We start from the raw sequence: 23,837 nt of genomic DNA, 5'->3' as shown, positions 1-23,837 counted from the left end.
TTCTCTATAGTAAGCTGTTGATTGGGTGATTCTTTCACGTCTCAATGACTTATTGATTGAATTTTTTCAGAACACTCCAGCTAGAGTGCTCTTAAAAGACGTAAGATGTGATGGTTTAGCATTAGATTGGGTCACAAATAATCTATACTGGACGAATTTAGAGAAACACACAATCGAAGTTGGAAAGTTATCCAATTTCTCCTTAACTCGGACACTAATACAAGATAATGGTTACCATCCAACTGTGATTGCATTAAACCCAGCACTGGGTAATTTAATCTCTTTCCCTCAATTTTAACTCTCATAAATTACATTAGAAGGTGTTTTGCACCATAATTTTTTAGGTATAATGTTTTGGGCTGACTGGTCTAGCATGAATCCAGAGAATGGTCGTATTGGCACTGCATTTATGGATGGATCAAACCAAAGAATATTTTTAAATGATAGTGTTCATTGGCCAAGCGGTTTGACCATAGATTCATTGAATGGTCGACTTTATTGGACTGATAAACATTTAAAAACCTTACAAAGTATCAATTTAAATGGCAAGGAGCGCAGAATTGAGTTGAGTGGCTTAGGCTCACCAATGAGGCTAGCCTTTGGACCAAACAAGAAGTTATATTTCATTGAATCTGTGAATGGAACCGTTTTGAGTTATAGTAAACAGGAGGGAGTGAAGAAAGTTTATGACATGAATGGAACTTTGCAAGACCTACAGATATATGATTCTAACAGAGTAAAATGTTTTTTTACTTTACTTTACCTTTTAAAAAATAATATCTTATTTCAGAAACACAACTTGCATTCTGATTGCTTATCCTGTCCTGAACTTTGCCTGCTTGGAGGCAATGCGTCGTCAGCCTGCTATTGCAGGGATGGGTATGAATATTCGAATGACACAAACACTTGTGTAGTACTCAAAAATTACAAAATACCTTCCCTGTGTTCCGAGGGTTTTTTTCAGTGTTTTCACAAAAAACATTGCATTCCAAATTCGTACCTTTGTGATGGAGTTGATAATTGTGGAGATGGTTCAGATGAGTCTGACAGTGAAGGCGGCCCTTGTGAAAATATTAAGTGTGGAGAACAGCAGATTATGTGTGACAAAACCACATGCATAGGTACGATAAGAAATAAATCTTTAATTAAATTATCAAATTGACTAAATTGACTTAACTTTAACCAACAAACACGACATATATATGTATGTTTGATGGTTGCATGGGTCAGTAATTGGTGAAGTTACTTTTTATTTCAGTTGATAAGGATAAATAAATAAATATATTTTTTTACTTGTTAGCTCGGCATTGGGTTTGTGATGGCGAAAAGGATTGCTTGGATGGGACTGATGAGGATCCAAAAATGTGTTCAAAAATATGTCCAATAAACCAATTTAAATGTAAAAAATCTAAAAGGTGTATTCCGATGGTATGGCGATGTGATAAGGTGAATGATTGTGGCCCAAGTGATGATAGTGATGAAAGTGATTGCAAACTTAACACTTGTGATATTAACGAGTTTACATGCAAGGTAGGAGACATTTCAGTTTCTTTCCTTTAGTGCAAATTTGCAATTGTACACAATTGAAATTTAAAAGTGTTTCTTTCATTAATAATGTAATAATAAAAATTCATAAAGTTCCTTGCTTACAATTAAAAGACATATATAATAAAAATCAAAAGTATAAACAGCATGCATATCTGTTGCAAAGGTAAACAGGTCGCGTTTTTTAAAACTTTCTTTTCTGTTAATAATATTTAAATTCTAGTTCACGATTACTTATAACAGGGTGATGAATCAAAACCCCTATATACAAAATTGTTTATTTCATGTTATTTTGTTTTTCCTGTTTTTTTAGGATGGCCATTGCATACCATCGCGTTTTTATTGTGATTCTATTAAAGATTGCGATGATGGATCTGATGAAATAGATTGCATCGTATGTAATCCTATGAATCAGACAGTGTGTAAACCCTTAGGTGATTGCTTATCAAAAAGTTTGCAATGTGATGGCAAAGTAGATTGCCCTGATGGTTCTGACGAAAGAGAGTGTGGGACTAGAATATGCGAAGAAAATGAATTTGCCTGCACCAATTATGAATGTATACCTCAGGTAATGTATGTGGTAAAATGTAAATAATTTAGGCTGAAATTAATGCCAAACGCGTTAATTTTATCGGGTCAATCGCACTGACTCATCAGTATAAAATATGTACTATTGGTTTTGAAACTAAGGGCATAGACTTCGCCGATGACTCATTTCTTTAAAACCATCATAAACGTTGAATTCTTATAGAAAAATTAGCAAGTGGGTTGTGCTTCCACTAAATTCAAAAATACTTCTATTTTTAGGAAACTTGTGAAAAGTGAAATTTAAAGTCAAACAATGGTGTTCCATTAAAAACGCGTGTTTTAAGCCAACCGAAACTAAAAAACAACAGAAAAAAACAATAATATTTTTTAAATTATACCCTTTTTTCATTTAAGTTTTTGTATTTAATGTTTGTAATTTGGAATGTGTTTTATTTAAGGTGTTTATTTGTGATTCAGATCTAGATTGTGTAGACGGATCAGATGAAATTAACTGCGATATGACAAAGAAACATAACATTACACAGCCAAATAGAATAGATTGCCCTCTACCTAATAAAAACTGTGACAATAACACCAAATGTATCTCCCATTCTCAACTTTGTGATAACAGGCAAGATTGTTCCGATGGTTCTGATGAAGGTCAAAAATGTAACGAAATGTTAAATGCAACCAACACTCTGACGACTATGTCGTCGCTTCCTTGTGAATACCCCTTTAGGTAATTCTTACCATTAGAATGTTACTGCTGAAGCTTTTAGAATGTTTCTAGGTTTTGTGACAATGATACCAAATGTATTCCAGTTGTAAAACTTTGCGATAATAGGAAAGATTGTCAAGACGGATCTGATGAAGGGATGAGATGTGGAGATATGCTCTGTGATCACAGTTTCATATGTTCTCACATTTGTCATAATGCTCCAGAGGGTCTAATTTGTTCCTGTCCGCCACATCTGCATTTGCAAGCAGATAAAACTAACTGCCTAGAGACACACCCATGTAAAGCATGGGGTGTCTGCTCACAGCAATGCGTAGCTAGAGGTTCAAGATATAAGTGTACATGTTTAGATGGGTAAGTTTGCTGAGGTTAGATTTTAATGTTTAATTGAAACATTAGAAAATTTGAAATTCCATACTAATGAAATGAAATGAATGAAACTATAAAAATATCAAGTTGGACTGCATTTTTTTTTAAATAAGAAATATGTACATTACAGAAAGTTGCTAAATCAAAGTTATTGCTCAAACATTGTTAGAAAATGATGGGAAAGTCTTCATTACTCCTTAAAGTACGCATACATTGGCGAGCTCCGCCGCGAACGCGAATGTCAGTCTCACGACTAGAACTACGAAATTTTAGTGATAAGATCTCTTTATGGCAAGTTTAGAAAGAAAGAAAAGAAGAAAACGACTTTGGTGACGTACTGATCTTTTCAAAAAAACACATTACTGGCCACTCCATTACCAAGCAATCTTCAATAACACAATAAAAGCGCAAGGAAAACAGCGAACCTCTTTTATCTCCGTCCCAATTGCGCCGGGAACATATAAAGGGGGGCGTCGAAAAATCGACAGGAGAAGCATCGAAGCGCGCGCCTGTTTCAGACCAGTACTAATATAGACGAATCGGTGCGCACTTTAAGACTTCTTTGATTTTTATTTTAACATAACATAAATACCAAGTTATTTAAAACAGTATCATTGATATTTTGAAATTTTTAATTTTGAAGGAATTATTTAACAAAATATGCATATCGTGACCTATACCTGCTGTTACATTAATTCTATTTTTCAATTTTAAGACGTTTTAAATATTTATATTGAGGAAATGAAATGGACTGTATTCAAAATATAGACCCTATGCTAGAATCAAATTTAATTTATCAGCAGGATAAGTTAATAACTTTTTGTTTTTTCCTTCTTGAATTTTTCTTTCTTTTCATTAGTGTGTAACAGGACAAAGATTAAATGCTACTATTAAATTTACGTGCGGGAGCACTACTACAACTTACATACATCATCATGAACATGAAATTCGGATAAACTTTCAATACACAATAATTTTATAGTTTCACTGTTTACTGTTAACAACGCGTTTCTCTCGTAATGTGCATAATAAGTTCATTAAGTTTTTTATTTTAGGTATGTGCTTCAAGAAGATGGCTTCACTTGCAAAAGTGTTGATAGTGGTAGACCACATGCAATATTTAGCAACAGACATGAACTTCGGGGACTCGATTTGCATACTTTTAACCAAAAATCGTATATTTCCAGCCTTAAAAATACCATAGCGTTGGACTTTTATCACTCCAATAACTCTGAGATGATCTTTTGGACCGACGTCATTGATGATAAAATCTATAGAGGCTCCGTGGTGGGTGGCAGTTTAGGAAATATTGAAGTTGTAGTGCAGACAGGTTTATCTACTGCTGAAGGATTAGCGGTTGATTGGATAGGACAAAACCTTTACTGGGTTGAAAGTAATCTTGATCAGATAGAAGTAGCGAAATTGAATGGCAGTTTTCGCCGAACTCTAGTTGCTGGAGAGATGGAAAGTCCTAGGGCAATTGCTCTGGATCCCAGAGATGGATACTTGTTTTGGACTGACTGGGATAATACCTTGCCGAGAATAGAAAGGTGTTCACTAGCTGGTTTAAACAGACGCATTGTTGTGAGAATAGATAATTTTAGTAAGGGGGGATGGCCTAATGGAATAACTTTAGACTACACTATGAGACGGTAAGAGTTCTTGCAATTTTAGTTGTTCATGTGTTATATCATTTTTCAATTTAGTATTTATTGGGTTGATGCTCGATCAGATTCAATACATACAGTTACTTATGATGGAAGTGATCATCATGAGGTTATGGGAAATCATGAAATGCTTTCGCATCCATTTGCAATTACCTTATTTGAGAACTATGTATACTGGACAGATTGGAGAACTAATAGTATTGTCAGAGCAAATAAGTGGACAGGGGGAAATGTCATGGTTATTCAGCGAACGCTCACTCAACCTTTTGATATAAAAATAATGCACCCCAGCAGACAACCCAGTGGACCAAATCCATGTAAGGAAAATAATGGTGGATGTTCGCATTTATGCCTGTTACACTTGAATCAAACATATCGATGTGATTGTCCCCATATAATGAGGTAAGATTTTCTGGAACATGCAAAGATATCGTTTTTTTTTGCGGGTTTATGCAAGTTTGGACATGGTATTAGAGTACTAGGAATCAATATTTGTTAATAATAATTTATGAAATCGTACGACATTATGTACATATTTTTTATTTATAATTTGACACAATTTAAGTGGAACACTTTGTATATTTTTAGTTAAATGAAAAGTCTTTTTTAACTCGATTTGAAAAATATATAGTTTATCTGTATTTGGTTTTGCTATTTTTGAAATAACAATATAGGCAAATAAGGCACATATGGGGTCCAATATTTAAACTTCTTTTTTTTCGTTAGACTTCGTAACACGAGTGGATAGGTTCCATTATTATCGGCAGACTAAATCTAAAGTCTCTAACAACCGTCGTGCAACTTTGGAATCATTAAAAAATAACATTCTTCACGAGATAGTATCGTTTGCTATGTGGGAAAGAGTCCACAAACACCTTGGCGACAGTATCGACATCTGCAACAACGGTACACGCTTCTTTTTTAAATAACGTAATTTCAAATTTCCCACGATTAATGCTAATAAACAAATACTTTTTTATTTTTTTGGTCTTTGAAAAGAGGAAGTTGTAATACTAGACCCTGTATTTGATACCAAATATTTTAAATTAATTTGTTTCCTTTATTTGGGAAATATTCTTTGCGATTTGTGAATTGAAAGATCCGATTCAGATTTTTTAATTCTGAGAAACTTTACTTAATGCTTTAAATTAAAACTTTATTTAGTCATTACATTTTAGAAAAAAATAATGTAATTATCTTATTAATTCGTTTATTTTTGTATTATAGGTTGGGCAATGACAGTCGTACCTGTGTCATCAATGAAAAAGTCCTTCTAATTGCAAGACACGGCGAAATTCGGGGTGTTGACATTAATCAACCTTACTACCACACTATACCTACAATAAGTCTTCCACAGGTTTTGAGTCCCATTAAACTAGAATTTGTGGCAAAAAGTAAAACTTTGTTCTGGGCAGATTCCCAAATTAATGAAATTAAATGGTCAAGTCTTATCCATGGACCCACCCAGACACTAATTGACACTACCTTGCAAAATCCATCTGGACTTGCTATTGACTGGATTTCAAATTTGATGTTTATTTCGTCAGACACTGGCATAAGTATGAACTTTAAAAATTTGTCAATCTAATTTGCTGATGTAGTATTTGTCCGTTATGTGTAAAGTAACGTCATGAGGGCCAAATTTGATCGGCGATGCATTCTACACAAAATTTTTGCTTATTATTTATGTTACGAAATATATACACCAGGTTTTTGGGAAGATGTTTTTGTGTATAGTTTTTGTTTCTATCATAAATTACAAATAATGTTTTAACTAAAACGTCTAACTAAATTTCACTGGTTGATTGTTAGAATGGTTCAAATGACATTACTTTAAATTAATTTAAGTAATTGATGTTTATTTGTATTTTACAGTGGTCTGTAACACAGATGGCGAATACAGTGCCCATTTGCTACAAAATGAATTGATTCTATCAATCATTGTCGATCCAATTCGAGGTAGATTGTTTTGGATTTCCAAAAACACTGTAACAGCTGTACTGGAAACCAGTGCTGAAGATGGATCTGGTAGGGAATTTGTTTTAAATCTAACCATAAATTCAAAAGGCCTTTTTTTTGATCCCGACTCCCAACGGTGAGTTATTCAAAATGGTATACATATGTACACATATAAAATACATACTGTATATATACATACATACGTATGTAATAAAGATTGCGGCGCAAAATATACCTCTCAAGAAGTAATATAAATATAAAAGTTAACGTAAACATAAGTCCTTTTTCAAGATACAGTGCTAAATAGTTTAGCAACTTCATTTGTAATTATAAAGGGTTAAAGTCTAGGTCCGCTCCGGGAGCATAAGGATAAGTAACCGAAAATTGACTTGATTTACCAAAACTAATCTAATACCTATATGAAGCCAACAAATAAGATATTCGGTTGCTTAATATCTCAACAATCGGATTGTTTTGGAAATTGCGAATACACGGATTTTCAGCTACTTATAATGCGCCGCGGAAGGTATCCTAACTAATAGTATTGTCGAAGATATGAATGCCATCCACTTTTTTGTGTTTTTTGTGATTTAGTTTGAATAAGGCACTAAAAGTCTTACTTTGACTCTTGAGTCACACTTATTTTTTGAACCCTGTCGTAAATTTAATTCCACAAAATTAATACTTAACAAAAAGTTGAAAATGATGAATCAGATTATTAGCAGGGGCGTAAAGGGTTTTCGCACAATCCGTTTTTTTTAATATCTTGTATTTTAAAAACCAAAAATTTTCAGGACTACGTTTATATGAATTCCTTTTTTTTTGTTTTTTTGATGGACCAATCTCCAGCCAAGCTTTGGGGCATGTTTTTTAAAACACTTTGTATATATGAAAAATTAATAATTTAATTCCCAGAGAGTACGATAAGGTGTATAAGGCCAATTAATTATTGTAATGTATCAATACCATAACTTGTTAATTCATGTGAAGAAGAGATCCTTGATTGGTTGGACACAAGATCCAAAAATTAAACTTAACTAACTAAACTAAACTTAACTGTGTGCTGTGCTGTGTGGGAGGGGTATTGAAATTGACAAGTTCTACTATGTTTTTCAATCTTTTTTTTTTTAATCTTTGTAAAGTAACTATTTATATACTTGATAAGAAAAAAACAGAAAGAAAAAATATTTAGTGGCAATTAAGGCCATTACTTGTGTAAATTATTTTTGTTGATTTTTAGTTTTTTATTTTAAACGACAGAAAAGTTTTGAATACAGTCAAACGCATTAGACGTAAGGTAACAAGTGATGTTAATGTGGGTTACAAAGTGAATGAATAAAAAATATAAGAATTTATATGTCATTCCAGTACACGTCTTTTATCGCATTTATAATACTATAAGCACAAAATTTAAGTAAACAATTTCAATTCAGAAAAGAAAAAAAGTAAATATTTAAAATAACTGATATTCACCAAATTAGATATTTCTGAAATCACACTTCATATACTAGTTTATTCTCATTCGAACCTTTGAAAGTAGGTACCAATGGAATTTTTGTTGCAGATTATATTGGATTAGCAATTTTGAAATCATGTTTTGCAATTTGAATGGCACAGGACTTACTACACTTGATTTACCAACTACAGTCAGTGTCTCGGCATTTACTGTATATAAAGGTCAAGTGTATTATGCCAATGATCACGATCATTCAATTTATATTGCAAACAAAACATCGGGTCAAAAAAATAATATTTCGACGTTGAGAAACGGAACCAGTAGCATTCTATCTTTAAGGATATATGATCAATCTGAACAATATGGTCATCACCCTTGCGAAAACGGTAGTGAATGTCAGCATCTGTGTTTGCCAAAATCGGAAACTACTTTCACGTGTAAATGTGCAATTGGATATACAACTGATCCTCTCAACTTATATAAATGTATTGGCGTTGCCGAGTTTTTGCTCTTTTCAATCAATTGGGAACTTCGAGGATTGTCATTAAGTAACGCAAGTAACACGACACAAGTATTAGGACCAATATCTAGGGTATCTAGTGCCACTGCTATCGATTTTATTGCTGACGAAGATTTGATATTTTGGGCAGATAGTGAACATGGTACTGTGACTTGTATAAAACGAGATGGTACGGAAAGAAAATTAGTAATTGAGCAGAGCGAAGTTGTGGATAATATTCCCATAGATTGGCTTACTTGTCTAGCAACAGATTGGATAGCGCAAAATATATATTGGTGTGACTCAAAAAGGGGTACTATAAATGTAGCACGAATGGATGGTACCAAAGAACATGTGTTATTGTCTAATGATACTATTAAACCAAATTCCATTGCCCTTGATCCAGTAAAGGGTTACATGGTTTGGACTGCAGCTTCGCGCCTTGAAATCGCGACCTTAGATGGGCAAAATAGAAGAACCTTGATTGCTAAGCCAAGACATTTTGTAGATGTCGCTTTAGATTCAGAAAACGAACTTATTTACTTTTGTGATTCAAACTCTAACACTATTGAGAGAATAAAATATGACGGCACTAAGCATATGGTGGTTTTAAACCATTCCTTAGAAAATCCAGTAGCAATAACACTGTTTCATGATAAATTGTTTTGGATGGATACTTCTCATGTGAGGGGCAGTATAAAAGAGGCCCCAGTCAGTAATCTTTCTGATTACAAAATTATTCAACAAGGGTTAGGAGAGTCTCTTAAAGACATTCAAGTTTTCTCTAAAGTAAAACAAGGTATGTGTTAAAAAACCTAATGATAATGTCTACTTAAAACTGTATGCTGTTTCAGGTGGTACAAATGGATGCGCGCAAAATAATGGCGGATGTGAGCAATTATGTCTCTTTAATGGTACTATCCCTATATGTGTATGTTCTCACGGTCGAATATCACGAAACGGCAAAACCTGCGAACCTTTTGAGACTTTTCTAATGTATTCGCGAGTGGTTAGTATTGATTCAATCCAAATGATGAGTGATAGAAATCTTCAAAATTCTCCATATGCTAGCATTAAGAATAGTACACTTTTAAAAAATGCCATAGGTTAGTATTCCCTAGATTAGATCCAAATATTAGAAAATAATCCTATATATATATATATATATATATATATATATATATATATATATATATATGATGGAAAAATGTGATGACATATTCCGGGATATCGTCCGTTCCTTTGTTGAACTCCGACTGGAAACCTGCAGACGTTTCGCGTCTTCAATGCTCGCGCTCCGAAAAAACACTTTGAACACTAGAATGAAGATGCCAAGTGAGATCTTGGCAAAACGTCTGCAGGATTCCAGTAATGTATTACATAATTTACCTAGTTCTAAGACACACATTTTTAATAACAATAAGATTATTGCTTTTAGGTCTTACTTTCAGTTATAAATATCAACGGCTCTTTTATTCAGATATACAGAAAGGTTCCATTAATTCCGTCCACTTTAATGGTTCAGATCACATAACAGTGGTTGAAAAACAAGGTTCGGTTGAAGGTTTGGCCTATGAACAGCTACATCACGCTCTCTATTGGACATGCAACAACGCAGCCACAATCAGTAGAATCAATTTAACTCATTCCAATAACGTTGTTAATACAGTTGAGATGGTAGTCAAGCTGAGAGTTCAAGATAAACCTAGGGGAATAGCAGTTGATTCCTGTGGTGAACGGGTTTATTGGACCAATTGGAATGCTCATGAACCTAGTGTAGAAAGAGTATTCTTTTCCGGGTATGTAGTAAGAGTATCACAGCAACTTATTAATGCATATGTACTAATAATTTAGGTACGGTAAAGAGTCAATAATCACAACTGATATCCGAATGCCAAACGCAATTACTCTAGATCATAAAGCTCAAAAATTGTATTGGGGAGACGCGCGACTTGACAAAATAGAAAGATGTGAATATGATGGAACTAAGAGAGTAACTTTAGCGAAAGTTACTCCTCAACATCCTTTTGCGTTGGCCGTATATGGAGATTTTCTTTATTGGACTGATTGGATGTTACATGCTGTACTGAGGGCCGACAAATTTACAGGGCAATACGTAGTTGTACTTAGAAGAGATGTTGCCAAGTAAGAAACTTATTATTTACAAATCTTCTGGATTCATCCTGCGTCGGTTATTGATGAATCGAACTTGCTTCGCCAATCATGTTTGCTTCTTCAGATCTTAACTGAAACTGAAAGGAATGCAGAAGATTTGTAAATCGTATTACTGTGCAACTTTCTTTCAAAAATTAAGTAAGAAATTTGTAATTTTCATTTATGTGATTTCACTACCGTTTATACTAGATGATTATACTAATTGCTCTATGTTTTCATTAAAATTGTAGGCCAATGGGCATCGTAACAATTGCCAATGATACTGAAGACTGCTTTTCAAATCCTTGTAATATTGGAAATGGGGGATGTGAAGAATTTTGCGATTTGACTGTTAGTGGAACTGTAAACTGTTCTTGTTTAGACGATAGAATACTTGGAACAGACGGAAAGTGCTACTATACCAGTTTAACTTGTGGCAGTTTTGATAACAGGTAGTTTTTTACTTTTGCCTGAGCTTCCATTTCCTTATGTTCGCCAAAATACTATCCACATAGCAATCTTATTTTGTTTCAAATGTTTATTTTTTTCAAAAATATATTGAATTGAATTGAATTCACATTATATAATCTAATTAGTGCAGCGAAATTTTGTTTGATCAGATGTAAATAAAAATATGCCATAGTTTTGTAATCTTACAGACTGTACATATATTTAGCATTATTTTTTTCTTAATGGTAAAGGTTTTCTAAATTTTTTCTCATTCTCATTTGCAAAAATTTATGGGACATTAAAGTCTCACCATAAGAAGTACTGTCCTTTCCTCTTTCAACAATGTTATGTTTATTTCTTTGGCACATCTTTCCAAATAGTCTTGTCTATCCCACTGAATCGTTGTTAGGTGGCATTTTTCTGAAAACCAGTACTATTCGAGACAACCTATCATGCAACCCAATCTTGCCAAATACTCGTAAAAGTATTCCATATTTATTTATTAACTGCACTGCACTTATTAACTGCACCAACTTGTCATTAATTGTTAATTGTTTTGTGTTTGTTATAATGCTTCTTCTAAATTTATTGAGAGGATATATACATTTATTTCAATAAAATACAATTTAAAAATTGTAAGAGTATTTTTCTAAATAGTGATAATTAAGGGGGATATAGTATTTTTCCACTATTGCGTCACCTGACATATTGTATAATTTTGAAAAAATACTACAGTATTGTTCTTTTTTACAGTTTTAATTGTTCGGATGGATCTTGTATTCCTTTCCATTTAACTTGTGATGGCGTTAGTCATTGCGCTGATCAATCTGACGAAGAACCAGCGTATTGTGGATTTAGGTCATGCCCCCCGTCTTGGTTAAAGTGTATTAATAAAAAATGTGTTCCATTGAACCTTACTTGTAATGGAGTTGACGATTGTGGAGATGCCACAGATGAAATAAATTGCAACTGCTCCAAAGAACAATATTTTAGGTAATTTAAATGCACAAATATTTGGTTATCAAAACCATTGTAAAACCAAGTTCTTTTTTTAGATGTAATAATGGAGAATGTGTCCCAAACAGTGTCCGTTGTGATAGTGATCCTGATTGCAAGGATAATTCAGATGAGATTGGTTGTCCCGCACCAAATTGTACTGCCATCCATGGTGCCAATTTTATTAACTGCAATTCCACTACTTCATGCATTCATATAGATTGGATATGTGATGGTGAAGATGATTGTTGGGACAATTATGAAGAACTAAATTGTTCTACATCCAATAAAAAGTGTGACTGGTAGGTATTTTAGTAAACCTGTTTGCTGTTAATAAAAATTCATTACTCGTTTTAAAAATTAGAATATTCTATGTTAATTGAGCAAAAATTTACTTTTAAAAAAATTGGTTTCAGGTACCAGTGGCAATGTCCGGGAGGTCATTGTATTAATTCTACTGCCAGATGTAATGGCCAAGATGATTGCCATGATGGCGATCATATAGCGGGTGTCCTTAGTTCTGATGAAAAAAATTGTGGAACAAATTTTTGTTCAACTGATGAATTTATGTGTGTTGGAGATACTATATGCATTCCTGTGTCTTGGCATTGTAATGGTGTCTATGACTGTTCAGACGGTAGCGACGAAATTGAATGCAAGCATCATTGCAGGCATGATCTTATTCAATTTTTATAAAAATGGGTTTCTAAGCAAGATATTTTTCAAGTTGAAAGAAAAGTATACTAACTCACATAAATAATTCAAATACCATAAACTCTGTGAAAATAAATTTTATATCTTAATACAATTAATAAGGATGACATCCCCAGAATTCAGAATAAGTTGATTGTGCATCTTTTAATTTTCAGAGGAGGAGGAACCTATTTTCTAATAGTTATTTATGTAGCATAGATTCATCAAACATTTTTCCTTAACTTACTTCATACTCTTTCTTGTTACATTTAACCGACATTTCATCTCTATACCTGCGGCAGTTAATTTTTGCAATAAGTTTTTTTTTCATAGATTCGACAAATTTCAATGTAAAAATGGTGAGTGTATTCCAAAAGCTTGGCAATGTGATGGAAGCCCTGATTGTTCGGATCAATCAGATGAAACAGAACACTGCAGTCACACCTATTGCAGCAAGTTAGACTTCCGTTGTAATGCAACTGGGCGCTGTATTCCATTGGCTTGGCTTTGTGATGGTGAAACGGATTGTGATAATGGTCAAGATGAACACACCGACCAAGGTTGTCTCAGCAATGTGTGTACTGAAACTCAATATCAGTGTCGAAATGGATTTTGTATTAGTAGAGAATATTTTTGTGATGGAGATAAGGTAATAGTACAACCGGCGCATTTAATTGCGAGTTCCTCCCTGAGATCTATAAAAAAATTGTTTTAGGACTGTAAAGATGGTTCCGATGAACTTGATCATTGTTATCGAAGTTGTTCGCCTGGCGAATTTCGTTGTGATAATGGAAAATGTGTCTTGGAACTACACCGATGTGATGGGGTAGACAATTGCGGTGATAATAGTGATGAAGGGCAACAGTGTCCTTCCGAACCAGGACTATATTGCCAAACGAAAGGTAATTTACAAAAGTTTTAAACTGGTTCTCTGTAATGGAATCTCAGATGTGAATGTTGGAGGTTTTTGGTGAAAGTTTGCTAAAGTATTTTGAGTAATTACTCAATTTGTAATTTAATTCAAATATTTGCTTTTATAGGTTGGTTTCATTGTGCCAATGGTGTTTGTATTAATGACACGCTGCTCTGTAATGGTGAAAATAATTGCGGTGATTACTCGGATGAGAATAAGTGCAACATAAATGAATGCTCTGCATTACCTCCGATCTGTGCACAACAATGTATAGACCTTCCAGTAGGTTATGAATGCAAGTGCGACTTAGGATACCGAATTTCATCAAAAAACATCCATCACTGTGATGATATTGATGAATGTGAAGATAGACCTTGTAGCCAAATATGTAAAAATACTAGGGGATCTTATCACTGTAGTTGTCATGAACATTATGTCTTGCATTTGGATAAGAAGTCTTGTAAAGCCAACAGCACAGAAAAAGTTTCCTTGCTGCTAGCCAACAGGTATTACATAAGAGAGTTAGATTTACAGGGCAATTCAAATTTGTTGGCTCACAATCTCACCAATGCTGTCGCGTTAGACTATGATTGGGAGACACAGTGCATCTATTGGTCTGATGTTACCCAGCTGGGTAATAAATTTTGCAATATCTCTTAAAAATCTTACGTCTTCATTATATGTTCTAGGCAGCACCATTAAGAAACTTTGCGATTATAAAATGAATACAACTGTTTCAACTGTAGAGCTACTTCATTCTTCCTCAAGTTTACAAAATCCCGATGGATTGGCAGTAGATTGGATTGGAAGAAACTTGTACTGGTGTGACAAAGGTTCTGATACAATAGAAGTGTCAAGTATGGAAGGCCGTCATAGACGCATACTTCACTCTAAAGATTTGGAAGAACCTCGTGCCATAGCACTGGATCCTATAAGGAAGTTCATGTATTGGACAGATTGGGGCTCAAGAGTTCATATAGGTAAATCAGGCATGGATGGATCTAATCCCCGAGTGATAGTAAATAAAAATTTGGGCTGGCCGAATGCTTTAACAATCTCTTATGAAACAAATGAAATTTTCTGGGCGGATGCGCGTGAAGATTATATCGCTGTTGCCGACTTTGAAGGAAATAGGATGAAAGTAATTGCAAGTAGGGAAAAAGATAGCAACCTACAGTTGCACCATGTATTTGCTATTGACGTTTGGGAGGATTATATTTTTTGGACTGATTGGGAAACCAAAACAGTTGAAAGGTAGGCTAGTCTCTAGTTTTGCTTTTATTTTATTTGGAATATTTAAATTTTGATAATATGACGCATGTCCTTTAGATGTAGGTTATCTTTTTGGTTTTACATTCACTAAAACACTGAATAGTATTAACCAAGACAAGGTCTGTCTGTCGAGTCTCCTTTAGATATAGAACTGTAGGTAATGATTTATTTTATTTTTTTCAACTTTGCTTTTTCATTTAATTTTTTGGATAAAAAAATAAAGCAAAATGTTTTCGCCTGCCTTACTCTCAAAAACTTCAATTTATCTTATGTCTATTTTGATTTGTTTTATACGGGACTCTACAGAAATTAATACCATTCACATTCCATATTTAAAATTTAATAGTATACGTCCTATGGAACCTACAAAATTAATTTCTGCTTGCTTAATAATATTAATAATAATAATTGAGAGTTTCAGTGTTAAAATTGTAAAAAAATATTAAAATTATGAACTTTAATTTCTATTTTACTATAACGCGCAATTATTTTTTTACTACTTTAGTCTACTCCTTACTCTAAAATACCCAATTATGCGCACCAATAAAGCGTGTGGGACTTATCACTTTAAGACATCTTTGTTACCCACGGTATTTGTGTTTTTTTTTGCGAAAATGTACCTAAAAAGTAATGGTTGTAGAAAACGTGCAACACGTTGATAAAGTTGTTCGTTCAATCGCGCGCTTATTTAGCACTCGCTCCGCTTGTTCCAAATTAAACTCGAGACCAAAGTCGCGTTTATCAACTGTTTTGTATAATATATGATTTTCGTCTAGAAAGTGAAGACGTCAGAATCAAATTCAACTCAACTCATCAAACTGGTGACGAAAATTGAGTTTATCAAACTTGTTTTATAATATACTATTAATTGAAATTTTCTCGAAATTCCGAGCGGCTGAGTATTCAAGAATTTATTAATTTTTTAGATGCAACAAATACACTGGAAAGGATTGTTCTTCAATCATTTCCACAGTTCACCGTCCAATGGACATTCGTGTAGTCCACCCTTTCCGACAACCCAAACTAAAGGTTAATCCTTGCGATCAAGCAAATTGTTCAGCATTATGCCTTCTTTCCCCTAGAGCTCCATATTATATCTGCGCCTGTCCAGAAAATTATGTTCTCGGAAAAGACGGTAAAAATTGTGAAGCAAATTGCACCAGCGCTCACTTTGAGTGTAAGTCCAGCTATAAATGTATACCATTTTGGTGGAAATGTGATACACAAGACGATTGCGGTAAGCTTTGTAATTGTACCGCTAAAGTTTATCTAAACATAATTTTTGTTTAATTATTATTTCACGTAGGCGATGGAAGCGATGAACCACCGGATTGTCCATTATTTAAGTGTATGCCAGGGCAATATCAGTGCAAAAACGGTCAGTGTATTCACCCTACCGATTTATGTAATGGCATTAATAATTGTGGAGATGGATCTGATGAAACCGATTGTGAACATTATACGTGTCTCAATACTCAGTTTAGGTAAATTAGTCTCGTCAGCAGTGTATACTCTCTGTTTGCTAACAGTTGCCTTTTTTTATTTATGTAGATGTGAGGGCAATGGAACAATAGGACCAAGATGTATTCCTTCAAACTTGCGTTGTAACAAGGTAGAGAACTGTCCATTAGGAGAGGATGAATTAAACTGTCCCCCAATTACATGCCCCTCCAGTCAATTCAAATGTGACAATGACAAGGTAATTAATTTAAATTATTTTCTTTGAACTTGAAGCAAGTGCGTTTTAGTGTATTCCTGCAGTTTGGGTTTGTGATAATGATAATGACTGCGGCGATAATTCAGATGAACAGCAAGTTTGTGATAAACGTACTTGCGAAGCTCAACACTTCCGTTGCAATTCTGGGAGGTGTATTCCTTTGTCTTGGAAATGCGATGGAGATCATGATTGTGGTGATGGGGAAGATGAACCAAAAAGTTGTAGCGAGTTAGAATATCATACTTGCGAACCAACATATTTTAAGTGCAATAACAATCGGTGTATTCCCGGCAGATGGCGCTGCGACTATGAAAGTGACTGTGGAGATCAATCGGATGAACACAATTGTGTGCCTCGAAATTGTTCAGAATCTGAATTCCGATGCAAAAATGGTTAGTAAATTATGGTTTTTTAAAATTTGCTATGGCAATGTATTTTAGGAAAATGTATAAGAGGTAACATGAAATGTGATGGAGAATTTCAATGTGAAGATAGCTCAGATGAACTAGATTGTGACACTCAGTGCAAAGATAATGAATTTCAATGTTCACACCCAAAGATATGTATTTTTAAAGAATGGCGATGTGATGGAGAAGCAGGTAAGCTTAATCAAAAGTAGTATAGTAGTATATATATATATATATATATATATATATATATATATATATATATATATATATATATATATATATATATATATATATATATATATATATATATATATATATATATATATATATATATATATATATATATATATATATATATATATATATATATATATATATATATATATATATATATATATATATATATATATATATATATATATATATATATATATATATATATATATATATATATATATATATATATATATAGACACTATACTCCGGGATATTATCCGTTCGCTCGTTGAACTCCGACTGGAATTCTGCAAATCCTGCATCCGACTGGAATCCTGCAGACGTTTCGCCAAAATCTCACTTGGCATCTTCAATGCTCGCGCTCCGAAAACACTTCGAACACTGGGAGGTTATCGGCGGTGTGTGCGGTATTTATACTCTGCGCCGGAGATGGTAACGGTGCCGCTTGTGCGTGGGGGGAGGTGTGTCCGCCCCCTGAATTGTCGCGTTGTTAATTTCGCCCGATCGTAGTTGCGATGTCCCCGTTGGCTGCTGCGTATCGCTCTGCTGTTTGATTATCGTTCTCCACGTGTTGGATAAATGCAAAGCGTCGTCTCTCGTATTGAGGTGTCCCGACTTTTCTATTTCAATGGCCTCTCGTATAATCCTAGTCCTAAAATCAGGAATATTAGCTATTTGTTTGCAAGTGCCGAAATCAATTTTATGGCCTGTCTGATGTTGGTGCTGAAACAAAGCAGATGTTGTTTGTTTGTTTCTTATGGCTAAACGATGTTCCTCGAGCCTGGCTGAAATCCTTCTGTTGGTCTGTCCCACATACGTCAGGCTGCACGATCCGCATGCTACACTGTATACTCCTTGGTTTTCCAGAGTAATTTTTCGTTTTGGGTTTCTTAGTATTGCTCCGATGGTATGGTCAGGTTTATATGCCGTTGATATGTCGTGTTTCCGTAATATTCGGCCGATTTTGTCAGTAACCCCCTTGATGTATGGCAGGACAGCGATCGATCTTCGTTGGGTCTCGTCCTGCACTCTCTGTTGCGGCTGTTGTTGTTTACTGATTGCCTTGCTGATGGTATGCCTTTGGTATCCGTTTTGTCGAAGACAGGTACTAATTTTCTTCAGTTCTTTATCTCTGTTCCTCTCGTTTGTGAGCCTGAAGGACCGAGCAATTAATGTATTTGCCACTGCCTGTATCTGTGATGGGTGGTGATGAGATTTAGCGTTCAGATATCTATTAGTGTGTGTTGGTTTTCTATAGACAGTGTGTTCCAAGTGTCCATCTTCGGTCCTTGTGATGTGCACATCTAAAAAGGGCAGACTGTTATCCTCTTCAAGTTCTATTGTAAATTGAATCCTTGGGTGAATGGAATTCAGATGATCTAGGAATTTCAAAAGCTCCTCCTTGCCAAAAGGCTATACAACAAATACGTCATCAACGTATCTTGTCCATAGTTTTGGCTTCAGATTTGCCTTCTCTATTGCTTTCTTTTCGAAGTAAATCATGAAGAGGTTGGCAATCACAGGTGAGAGAGATGATCCCATTGCTGCTCCATCTATTTGTCGGTAAATTTTCCTGTTGTGCATAAAGTAAGCGTTTTTCAGGCAATGTCTTGACAGATCCATTATGTATGGCAAAAGATCTTCGTTTTCTTCTATAAGCAAGAGTGCCTCTTCTACTGGAATACTCGGGTAGAGGGATTTGACATCGAAACTTGCCATAATGTCGTCCTTGTCCATCCTGAGAGAACCTAAAATCTGAGTGAAATGTTCTGAGTTTTTAACATAGGAATCTGCCTTTTCCACTATAGGCTGAAGTGCACTGGCCAGATGTTTTTCCAGCTTGCATAATGGTGAGTTAAAGGCGCTTACGATTGGACGCAGGGGAACCCCGTCCTTATGGATCTTTGGGAGCCCGTAGAATTTTGGGCAACGACTCGATTTTTCCCTCGGAATAAGTTTCTTCTTTGTATCCTCGTTTATGATATATATATATATATATATATATATATATATATATATATATATATATATATATATATATATATATATATATATATATATATATATTCAATTGTATTCCATTAAATTTCATGAAACATTTATGGAGAAATGTTTAAAGGGGTAACAAAAGCCTCACGATATATATGCAGGTGTAAATTGCAGCTGATCCTCCCCGACGTAAAATAACGTATGTTCTCGATTCTAATAATAATAGTTAGGCAGGCAAACAGGTTGATTTCCATCTTTCGTTTGTTGAACTTCAACTGGAATCCTGCAGACGTTTCGCCAAGATCTCACTTGGCATCTTAATTGACTCTTAAGACTATATACTTATTCAATTAAATCCCCATTAGCGGCAATAACGGACTGAATCCAATATCGGAAACGACTGCATACCCGATCAAATGTTCTTTATCATGTTGATCATTGTGGAGTATCTTTCAGCTATGCAATAGTGTTATGGAGTGTTATTGGTCTCTTGCTCAACTGCGTCCTATAGTAGAAAAAAAAACATGTTAGGAACTACAAGGTTTTTAAGCTTGTTCGAAACACGTTTTCCTCGAATAAGTGTCTGATTCCGAGTTTGTGCCGACATAAACTGTCCTCTGTGCATAATGTAAAACTTATAGCGGAGGTCTTCATGGACACTCGACCAATTAGACCCTCAGAGACATTAAAGTCCCTTGCAATGGTACACATGGACTTTGAAGGGATTTCGTGAACGATCTCTTGCACTTGTTGGAAAAATTATTTATTTTTAGTAGTGTTCGAACGTTACTCATTGTCTCAGTTTCTACATCGACAGTTGAGAAAATTGGAGACTTCTAAATCGGTGTGTTTGGCGCATATAGCGCTGATAACTAAATAACTGATAAAATAAATCATTTCTTTCTTGCTTTTCTTACTTCTTACTTTATAGTCCTCTATTGATGAGCTAACAAAAAAAATTGTTCTCCATAAATTACAGCTACATATATGGATGTCCTCAATTACCCTACGCACCCTGAATCATATGCATTTCTTGTGGCTCAATGTTTAATCGGTTGCGTGTTAGTGGTTTATTCTGCGCTATTGTATGAATGTTTTAACTGTAATTTATATTTTTGGTATGTGTGAAGATATGGTACATCTTTGAAAGAAGTTAAAGAGAGACATTTTTTAAAGCTGCTAAAATTCAATGGATATTAACCATATAAAAAACAATGGTAATATAAAGTTTACAATTAAAATTGAACTGCACAGAATATTCTTTGCAAAAAAGTGATCAAATTAATTCAGAAATGTTTTAACAGTAAGAAAGTTATAGCACATTTGCAGCTGCTGCTGGTACAACAGCTATGCAAAGATCTTCAATCAAGTTTTCCCCATTTAACTCTTTAAAAATCTCAATAAAATTCTATTTCTTTACAGCAGCGGTCGGGGAATTTTTACCCCAATTTTTTTTCCCGAAAAAAATCTTTTAAACTAAAAAATATTTTTTATGGGGCCATATATAAAATTTAAACTAGTTTTTTCGTCTAATAATACAAGAAAAATATCATATAAATTACAAAATAACAAGAAATTATCATTTACTTATATTTTCTGTGGGGGCGATTTTTTTCCTCAACTGTATATAACAAATTGAAACCCATTGGGGTACAATTGAGGGTTGAGAATTTGGGGTACTGTAACCAATAATAATAATAATAATAATTAATAATAATAATAATTAATAATAATAATTATAATAATAGTAATAATAATTATAATAAAAATAATAATAATAATACAGTGCTTCTCTGTCTATAAAGTCGACCCCAAAATCATCAACTTTCTCACACATGCTATGGACCAGTGGGAGACACAAATAATTCCGAGAGATCAGGGGGCGCAAGAAAAGCCGATCAGCATAAAAATCCAACGAGGTATTTTCCAGGGCGATGCTCTGAGTGCCCTCTGGTTCTGCATAACGTTAAACCCACTCTCCTCCGCTCTCAATAATCTCAAACAAAGATATCCACTTAATAAAGAACTTAAGCTCTCCCACTTAATGTACATGGACGACCTTAAGATATTCTCGGACACCGAGAAGGAACTAAAACGGCAGCTCAGATGCATCGAGAAATTTTGAGGTTCGGTCTGGAGAAGTGTAAAGTTGGCAGCCTTCATAGAGGAGAGTGGCGTCAGATGGACGGCCATCAGTTTACACAACATAGTGGTGGTGGAAAAATAACGACGCTGGATAAATTTGAAACCTATAAATACCTAGGTCTTGCCCAGGCGCGAGGAATAGACTCTAAAAGTGTCAAGACGCTGCTCACCGAGAGATTTAAAGAGAGAGTCAAGCACATCTTAAAAACAAGATTGGCAGGCCGTAACATGGCGACTGCAATCAATTCCTACGCCGTCCCTGCAGTGGCGTACAGCTTCGCTATCGTCGATTGGACGCCGACAGAGCTTGATGATCTGAATAGAACCTTAAGGACAAGTCTAACTAAATTCCACGCTCACCACCCATGAGCTGGCAGAGAGAGGGTACATCTACCTCGAAACATCGGAGGCAGGGGATTCTCGGATTTGCGAATATGCCACAAGACCCAGGTGGAGCGGCTGCAGAAATACTTCTTCAAAAAAGCGAGAGCTCAGCGCTCTACCGAGCAGTGACAGGTCTAGATAGATCACTTACACCCCTCATGTTGCAGGTCACACACTATCAGTGCGACCCTAAGTATTCAATTTTCGAGCTCGAGAACCAATGACGGGGAAAGGAACTACACGGCAGATACCCAAACTTGCTTGATAGTGCTGACCTTGACAAGCCCGCATCAGTTGGCTGGCTAACGAACGGCAACCTTTTTCCCGAGACTTAAGGTTTCATGTGTGCAATTCACGATCAGGTCATACCCACTCGATCTTATCTTAAACACATAATCAAGGACCCGACAGTAACAACAACGAATTGTCGCATATGTGGAGAGGGTCATGAGAATGTTGAGCACCTCATCAGTGGGTGCCGGATACTGGCCCCGAAGGAGTACACCACAAGTCACGACAACGTAGCCAAGATAATCCATCAGGAAATAGCCTTCAACCTTAAACTTCTAAAAGAGAAGTGTCCGTACTACCGATACTCACCAGAATCCGTGCTTGAAAATGAGGGATTTAGGATATATTGGGACAGAACTGTCCAGGCGGATCGCACTGTTCAGCATAACAGGCCAGATATTCTTATTTATGACAAGGCAAATAAGGTGGTGACCCTCGTCGACGTTGCAATTCCCGCACCTAACAACTTGCAGAAGAAAGAACGTGAAAAAAGAGAAAAATACATACCGTTAGCGGATGATATAAAACAGACATGGCGTGTCGATAGGGTTAATATTGTTCCTATAGTGATCGGTGCAATGGGAGAAATACCAAAGTCCCTCAGAACCAACCTGACAACACTCACCGTAAAACCAGGCACCTACTTTGAAATGCAGAAGTCTGTGGTACTAGCTACCTGCAACATAATTAGAAGACTTCTTAATCAACCTCAACTTCAATAGCGCACATTTCATGTTTTGCTACTCACCTAGCCGACATGAGAGGACTCCATCTTCCGATGAGGAAAAAAAAAATAAATAATAGTAATAATAATTATGGTGGTACAAACAAAAATTAGAATTAAAAAAACTATAAAAAAAAAGAATAATTGAAAACATTCTTCCTTCACGTTTTGAAAAAAATGCTAACCGGCTTAAAAATAGCAAATTAAATTAATTAATTAATACTTTTAACTCACAAAGGTTTTATTTTTACCCCCAAAAATTTCATTTTTAGCCCATTTGGGTTAATTTACCCCGGTTCCCCGATCCCTGCTTTATAGTAATGTAGAAGCTAATTTTAGATTGTGGTGATGGATCAGACGAAGCAAACTGTACAGAAACATGTCCACAAAACGGCTTTCATTGTGATAATGGCTACTGCATTTATGAGGAATGGCGGTGTGATGGTACAAAAGATTGCAGTGATGGTTCAGATGAAAGTAATTGCTTTTCTACTGCTTGTCCGGCCGGACGTTTTAGATGTAAAAATCATACTTGTGTACCGATCAATTTTTTGTGTGATGGACAGTACCAATGTAGCGATAAAAGCGATGAAGACAAACACATTTGTAAAAGGTATAGATTTCCTTTTTTTCCTAGATATCATGGGTTATATGTTTTTTGCTTGTTTAATAAAAAAAACTTTTTGTAATATGAAGCCGAATT

The 23,837-nt window shown here is 35.0% G+C and overlaps 1 protein-coding gene across 8 annotated transcripts in view; it reads left to right on the top strand.

The window, feature by feature from the left end:
- The window catches only part of LOC132699410 (prolow-density lipoprotein receptor-related protein 1), a 50,859-nt gene that overhangs the window by 12,307 nt on the left and 14,715 nt on the right, over nt 1-23,837 (top strand). For all 8 annotated transcript variants that reach the window (XM_060666101.1, XM_060666092.1, XM_060666120.1 and 5 more), the window contains 29 exons: nt 71-269; nt 345-736; nt 791-1,121; nt 1,301-1,530; nt 1,859-2,113; nt 2,532-2,812; nt 2,864-3,163; nt 4,234-4,830; nt 4,885-5,247; nt 6,073-6,404; nt 6,721-6,940; nt 8,369-9,558; nt 9,614-9,865; nt 10,198-10,558; nt 10,614-10,904; nt 11,165-11,365; nt 12,117-12,356; nt 12,419-12,661; nt 12,776-13,030; nt 13,386-13,701; nt 13,768-13,954; nt 14,093-14,599; nt 14,655-15,219; nt 16,164-16,474; nt 16,544-16,721; nt 16,789-16,936; nt 16,986-17,346; nt 17,395-17,553; nt 23,474-23,747. In XM_060666101.1, coding sequence (XP_060522084.1) covers nt 71-269; nt 345-736; nt 791-1,121; nt 1,301-1,530; nt 1,859-2,113; nt 2,532-2,812; nt 2,864-3,163; nt 4,234-4,830; nt 4,885-5,247; nt 6,073-6,404; nt 6,721-6,940; nt 8,369-9,558; nt 9,614-9,865; nt 10,198-10,558; nt 10,614-10,904; nt 11,165-11,365; nt 12,117-12,356; nt 12,419-12,661; nt 12,776-13,030; nt 13,386-13,701; nt 13,768-13,954; nt 14,093-14,599; nt 14,655-15,219; nt 16,164-16,474; nt 16,544-16,721; nt 16,789-16,936; nt 16,986-17,346; nt 17,395-17,553; nt 23,474-23,747 — 9,539 coding nt within the window. The remainder of the gene's footprint in view (nt 1-70; nt 270-344; nt 737-790; nt 1,122-1,300; nt 1,531-1,858; nt 2,114-2,531; nt 2,813-2,863; nt 3,164-4,233; nt 4,831-4,884; nt 5,248-6,072; nt 6,405-6,720; nt 6,941-8,368; nt 9,559-9,613; nt 9,866-10,197; nt 10,559-10,613; nt 10,905-11,164; nt 11,366-12,116; nt 12,357-12,418; nt 12,662-12,775; nt 13,031-13,385; nt 13,702-13,767; nt 13,955-14,092; nt 14,600-14,654; nt 15,220-16,163; nt 16,475-16,543; nt 16,722-16,788; nt 16,937-16,985; nt 17,347-17,394; nt 17,554-23,473; nt 23,748-23,837) is intronic.

The sequence above is a fragment of the Cylas formicarius genome, unplaced genomic scaffold (assembly GCF_029955315.1).
Source record: "Cylas formicarius isolate icCylForm1 unplaced genomic scaffold, icCylForm1.1 PGA_scaffold_10__41_contigs__length_53128322, whole genome shotgun sequence".
NCBI classification, from domain to species: domain Eukaryota; kingdom Metazoa; phylum Arthropoda; class Insecta; order Coleoptera; family Brentidae; genus Cylas; species Cylas formicarius.
This window is presented reverse-complemented; position numbering and strand designations above follow the sequence as displayed.